General features: G+C 33.9%; 2 protein-coding genes across 2 annotated transcripts in view; one reads left to right on the forward strand and one right to left on the reverse strand.

The window, feature by feature from the left end:
- The window catches only part of LOC116847582 (fatty acid synthase-like), a 16124-nt gene extending 9840 nt beyond the window's left edge, over positions 1–6284 (forward strand). The window contains 5 exon segments of the mRNA XM_032822707.1: positions 1–309; positions 3888–4366; positions 4498–4752; positions 4832–5083; positions 5165–6284. The exon segment at positions 1–309 is cut by the window's left edge and continues 4 nt beyond it. Of these exon segments, the coding sequence (XP_032678598.1) occupies positions 1–309; positions 3888–4366; positions 4498–4752; positions 4832–5083; positions 5165–5311 (1442 nt within the window). The 3' untranslated portion in view covers positions 5312–6284.
- LOC116847581 lies at positions 639–2838 on the reverse strand. Its single transcript, XM_032822706.1, has 2 exons — positions 1065–2838; positions 639–708 (listed from the first exon to the last, which is right to left on the reverse strand). Exon 1 carries the CDS (start codon positions 2793–2795, stop codon positions 1068–1070), a length of 1728 nt encoding a protein of 575 aa, XP_032678597.1. The 5' UTR covers positions 2796–2838; the 3' UTR covers positions 639–708; positions 1065–1067.
- Positions 6285–7015: the final 731 nt, after the last annotated feature.

The raw sequence follows: 7015 nt of genomic DNA on the forward strand, positions 1-7015 counted from the left end.
AACAGACCAATTATGGAATGGCGAATTCTATCATGGAAAGAATCTGCGAAAGGAGGTCGCAGGAAGGCTTGCATGGTTTGGCGATTCAGTGGGGCGCGATCGGCGATGTTGGTATTGTAGCCGACATGCAGGAAGACGACAAAGAGATGATCATCGGCGGTACGTTGCAACAAAAGATAAGATCCTGCATCGAGAAGCTCGAGGAATTTTTGTTGCAAGAGCAGCCTGTAGTGACGAGTATGATTGTGGCTGAGAAACACATAGACGGTGGCTCAATCAATATTATCGACACTATTGCCAACATCATGGGTAAATATGTAATATTATTAAAATAAAAAGAATTAAGTTAAATTCTTTTTGTAGGTAAATGCATAAATAATAGACATTTGTGTAAGTCAATAATTGCATCCAATTGTGAATGTCGTAGTATGAATACTGCTACAAATGCAACATTAACTTTATTCGATTAAGGGGGGAAATCCAATTAGAACGAGGAAAAATAAGCTATTTTCAAGAATTTTTTTGTAGGAGAAAGAATTTTTCTATATTTTTCAAACTTAAACATTTATTTATATATGTTTTGGACTGTCCATACGTATTTTTTTTTCCAAAAATATTTAAAAATGGCGGACATATGAAGCATCCCATTTGGCAGGTACGCGTGCGAGTTGCTCAGCTGCTGGACAAATGGCGTCCGTGATATTGATCCTATAACAGGCAGCGAAAAAATTCTTATTATTTATACCCATAATTCGTAATTGAACCTAAAAAAATTGAAAAAAGTCAAAAATTTTGAATATGAAACGCTTATGAAAATAAATTTCCATTTTTTGACGTTTTCTCTGCACAATTTTTGCAATAAATAAGTGATTTTTTATTATAATTTTCACAAACATTTAGGTTCACCGACATTGTACTGATGTCATGAAGTTGTGTGCGAAAGTTCAGCGCGATCGGTTGAATAGTTTTTAAATGAGAGTTCCAGCAGTGCAAAAAAGTACAGTTTTGAGAAAAACGTGTTTAAAGTTTTGACAAGTAAAAGATACAAGATATCTATAATTTACCTCTTAGTCAGCAATCCCGGCGCCATAGAACAATCCTTCTGCTTCCTCGAAGAACTCGTTCTGCTCCAATAACTGCTCTCTTCTGGCCTTTCGAGCTTCTTTAGAGTTGAAAGAGTTGCGCCGCTCCTGTCGAGATACCCGGCGCCCGTCGACGTTCTCAGCATAGTGCTTGGTCTGGCTCCCAATAATTATTTGTAACTCCATCATAATTTGTAGAATGGAAGAATATCCTTCATTGAAGACTCCAGCAGCGATGTAGGATGCAATTTCAACTATTTTCAGCCCAGAATTAAGATGTTTTGGAGCTAAACGCCAAATCGTAGAATTGAAACTTTCATTTGAATTCTGCGTATGACTGCCCAAGCATCTCTGAAGTAATTCTTCCTTAGATAAATCTTCATAAATTGGAAGAATGTGTTTTGCGACTGTTGGATCGAGTGGAGGAGGGTGCTCAAAAGAATCCAAATTTGCTTCAATAGCTTTTTCTTTCTGCCACTTACACCAGCTGTCTTCGCCGGGCGGGCAGTATTCGTGCTGTGGCTTCTCATCCGTAGAGATCAAATGGTAATAAGTGGCTATAATACTTTTTTTCATTCCCTCAATACTATTCGCATTTCTTCTAATTGCCAGACCATAGTACGTTGTGAGCTTTTTAATTAAAGCATCCGTTAGTTTGCCCTTACCACCGAGTTTTTGTGTTTTTTTTATATTTCGGAGCCGAGTGCCCATTCTTTTCTCTACGTGGCCAATGCATTCGCTTTTTGCAACTTGAAATTCATCACCGTAAGGATTCTTATCTAGAATGGCCTTGAAAGTTTTGGAGTCTCCGTCTCCAATATAATTACCATATTTAACGCCGTACTTTTCCTCTGATCTTAAAAAGATTTCTGTAATCGCATCGACCTCCATTTTTCCGGCTGAGCCCTCGTGATTTTTTGTACACTCTTCCTCGTGATTTATATACCACTCTTCGTATTCTGGAGTGTTCACCTTTTTTTTCCAAAATGTGCATGCATGGCAATAGCTACTTTTGATAACTAAATCGATGACTTTGCCCGAATAGTAGCCTATGACCGTTACAACTCCGTACAGCGATTTGAATCCACGTTTTTTCCACGAGCCATCTCCAGAGACTTTCAAATCTAAAATAGACCTCTCATGTTCTTCATTGAATTTTTTTTCTTCTTCGATAGCTTTCTTGCAGAGACTTTCAAAAACAGATTTTGTACAGGAGTGAATATACGTGATGATATTATTATACGTGCTCTCATTCATTCCTTTACAAATGTCCATGAGGTTGCAGAATAAATTAATACCCTCTCTGCCAACACCTAAGAGTCGCATAACAAACACCATCCGACGATTCACTTCGTATCCAGTGTTGATTAGTGGTCCTGAATTGATGTTTCTCTGACCACAGCGACAAAGTAAAACTATCTTGAAACCGAGGCCTCGATTCCCAGCTTCTTCAAACTTTACATTCTGTTTACAAACACGACAAACAAGGAGCTCTGTCAAGGCTGTAAAAACGGTGAATATTTCAATCAAACGATAGCCATGCAATGGATTCCAGTGAATATCTTCAGCACTAGCATTGGAGAGTTTTCTTGCACTCGTACTTTCACATCCTTCATCTTCACTCTTTTTATTTGAAAACTGATTACCATGGAACTTTCTTTTGCGTGGTTTCGATTGTTTTGGTTCGGCGTGTGTGCCTTTCGGATAGGACATTTCGAATTTGCACTGTCGTTTTGTACAGGCCGAACTTCGGAGCTAAACTGAAAACCGGTTCTGCTCGATGCCAGCGCCAACGGACCCAACGGTTTCGACTAAACGTAACAATAGAAATAAAAGCCATCTACCAGGGGTGCGTTCCAAAACCTACAGTAAAACTATAATTACATCTCTATACGTTTTGGATCGCAGCCCTGAAAGGTAAAATCCCCGCTCCGGGTGAGTATACCTGCTGCGTGCTATTAGAGCCTCGACGCTGCTCAAGAGATTTGTTGCGCTCGGAGGCCATAACTTCCGAACGGCTGCGAATTTCGATTTAAAACGTTGGGAACATATTCTTACAATGTTAAATAAACATTTTATGCAAAAAAAAAAAATTCGATTTTTTGAAAGTTCTAATTGGATTTCCCCCCTTAAGGGCCGATTTTTCACAATGATAGTTTAAACTTAGATTTCAACTTAAACTCTGTTTAAACAAAACAAACGCATTATTAGAATAGAATTTAAACCTGAATGAAGTTTTAACTGCTATTGAAAAATTGCCCCTAAGGGAAATTCGATAAAAGACGCGTTCGGGCAGCACGTTGACAGCGCTATTTAGTACCATCACTGTTCGGGAAGCTAGTTAGTAGCACCACCAATCATTATCGTGACGTCACTGACGGTAGGGTTCTCCGTTATGACTTCGCGCTACCAACACTGCCGCTTCCGTGGTGCATTGATAGCGTTAGCGATTGCAAGCTCTCCGAACAGCGGTAGTGAATTGTTCGTTCTACGTGTGTATCCTTATTCCCTGCATATTAAGTTTCAGATTTTTATTTGCTTCACATGTAAAACATCGTTGGCTTTACATATAAAAAATGAATTATATGGAAATCCGATTACAAGATGCAAAATCACAAAAATTTATAGGCTTAATTTAACCACTCAATAGGGCGGCTCTTAACTCTGCGCTATTGCTGTTCATGAAACTCGCATTCGCTAGCACTATCTTGGCTTTATGAGTTGGTAATATTAGGGTTGATAACGTAGTAGCGAGCTTTCCAAACGCACTCGAAGTAAAATAAAATCTTGGATGTTTGTTAATAGGTTTGAAAGATTTGAATACTGTATCTCATCAAGCACGTTTCTCTGAACTTGGGATGGACTCGATGATGGCAGTGGAAATTAAACAGTCCTTAGAACGGGAGTTTGGAGTTTTTCTCACTGCTCAGGATATTCGTAACCTGAATTTGGCCAAACTCATTGAAATGTTTAACCAAGAAGCTAAGACTGAGAAATTGCGTTCCGATGATACTTCAGATGCAAACAACTTGATTGGTGTAAAATTACTTGTCCGTATGATAGATAAAGTCTGTGCAACACCTGACGTATGTATGAATCTACCAACAAAAGGCGATATAACGAGGAACGAGATATTCCTATTGCCAGGAATCGAAGGTTACGGTGATATTTTCAGTTCACTGGGTCCAAAAATAGAAGCTCCAGCGACATGCTTACAATATGGAACTTATAATACCGGCAAAAATTTTAGTACGATAGCCGAAATCGCTGACAATGTTTTAAAAGTATGAGTCCGTAATTTCAGTACAATTACATATCATAAAGTATAAGAAATAGTATTACATTGTAGCATAACATAATGTGGCATTCACAAGTTTTTTCTTTTTACTTTCTTCTACATTTCGCCGTCTTCCAGCATATGATGAACAGAATCAAATCTAAACGAGACTTTTTAATAATTGCCTACTCATACGGAACATTAATTGCTATTGAGTTAGCAAGGAGATTGGAAGGAATGCTTCTCCGAGGCCGACTAATACTTATCGACGGCGCACCTGAGCAGCTAAAAATATTGGCAGATCAATTTATAACTAATACCACAATTAACGAAATTCAAAATAATACTCTCCTAAATATAATGGATTTTTTAAATCCGGCAGTTAGTGGGAAGGTATTTATTGTTATTGACATTATTTTTAAATATTCGTAAATTTTTTTTAGAAAAATCAAATAACTGGATCATTCTACAGCTCCTCTTAGAATTAAATAAATGTGTGAGTTGGGACAACAAGTTGAATATATTTATAAACCACCTTTCTACAACAAATAAGGGATTATCATCCGACTTTACAAGAGCTTTATGTGTAACAATTTACAACCACATACGTGCTATCCATGCATATGACGTAGTACAACAACCGAAAATTATATCACCTATAATACTTCTAAAGCCAACTCTGCAGTCGTTGCGTTTGCCTGATGAAGACTATGGTCTACATAAAGTACTCGACATGATGTTTCTTAGGACGTAAGCTGTACAGCATACGTGTAAGAAAAATTTTAATGAACCATGATATTTTCAGATTACCACAGGAAACGTGGAAGTACATTACGTGGAAGCTAATCATGTTACCATATTAGACAGCGACAAAGTTGTAGCTGCTATCAACAAACAATATACCAAAGTACCAGTGGAAAACAGTCAATTATACACTGAGAGAAAAAAATAGAATAACTATAATCTCACTATATTTTATAGTTAGTTTTGTCCTCAAACATATGTTTAAAACAATGTAATATAATAAACAACAATATGTTATATTATATTTATATTGTTGAATACAACATTATAACATAGATGTAATATAACTTGCTTGGTGTTGACAGGAATTCCAAATGAAATATGTACATCCAACTTTTTTAGATCCTACAATTAATCTTTTTAGAAAAGTTAATGGAACTATAACGCATAGTGAACGCAACCATATATAAAAAATATTATATTTTACTATAAATATGAGTAATGTTTATTATTATTTTCTACATTGCGTCGTACTTTTATTTATGTTTCAGTAACTATATTTTGTATTATATTTATAAATATATATTTATTATAATTAATTTAAACATGCAAAATATAGCAGAGTGAACGCAGATTTATAGTCGTCATAACTATAATAGAAATTAGCACAACCATATGAAATGGTTATAATAAATTTTCTTTTCATGAATTATAGTACAAAATATAGTTAAAATATAGTATAAAATATAGTTACTGAAATACAAATAAAAGTACGGCGCAATGTAGAAAATATTAATAAACATTACTCATAATTATAGTAAAATATAATATTTTTTATATATGATTGCGTTCAATATGCGTTATAGTTCCGTTAACTTTTCTAAAAAGATTAATTTTAGAATCTGAAAAGGTTGGATGTACATATTTCATTTGGAATTCCTGTCAACACCAAGCAAGTTATATTATATCTATGTTATAATTTCGTATTCAACAATGTAAATGTAATATAATACATTGTTGTTTATTATATTACATTGACATTATTGAGTGCAAAATTATAACATATATGTAATACACTTAATCTTCGGTATTAACTGGGGTAATTTAACAATGTTGATGTATGAAGAAACAATGTAAATTAATATAATACAAAATAATGTACAATGTTGTATTTTTTCATAGTACTTTGTTTTATTTTTATTACATTACTTTCTCTCTTAAATTATATAAAAGTAAAATTATAATTATACTTTTTCTCTTTAATTATGTTAACATAAATGTTTATTATGAAATGTTTACGACAAATTTTTCAAAAATATATTAATATTATTGCTATATATATTTAGATATACATTTGCACTGTTAGTAAATAAATGCTGGACAACTGTGTTAATGAAATTAAACACACAAATCAATTCTTATAAGATAATTCTCAAATTAAGCTTATTATAGTACATAAAAAGTTTAATAAAATTGTGGGAAATAAAAAAAATATTTTATGCTCTGCTAATTAGAATCCAGGCATTATAAAAACTAACAGTACTAACTAACAATAGTATACTTAATAATATGTAAACATCATGACATATTAGACTAGAAGTATTATAAATAAAATCTTATAATTCTTTCTCTCTTCTCTTGTTTTAATTCTCATTTCAAATCTGCATAAGTAACGAATACATTCAAAAAATTAGACAAAATTCTCTCTTCAACAACTTATGTAAAAATTGTTATTTGCTTTCTGAATTAATGTATATACTTTGTAGTACACCAAACGACTGAAGTATTGTATTTATCTGAAATATTTATAACATGAGCTTGGTAATGAACATTAAAGTAATTTGTAAATAGATATCGCACTGTAGCAACAAAATCAGATACAGATAAAGTGTTAGATACGAAACTGTTACTT

Source organism: Odontomachus brunneus, unplaced genomic scaffold, assembly GCF_010583005.1.
Source record: "Odontomachus brunneus isolate Ranch 3 - 2012 unplaced genomic scaffold, Obru_v1 Obru_scaffold_080, whole genome shotgun sequence".
NCBI classification, from domain to species: Eukaryota; Metazoa; Arthropoda; class Insecta; order Hymenoptera; family Formicidae; genus Odontomachus; species Odontomachus brunneus.

Bases quoted from the DNA above. Each gene is read 5' to 3' on its own strand.
- LOC116847581 (XM_032822706.1), bottom strand. From the start codon at position 2,795: ATGTCCTATCCGAAAGGCACACACGCCGAACCAAAACAATCGAAACCA.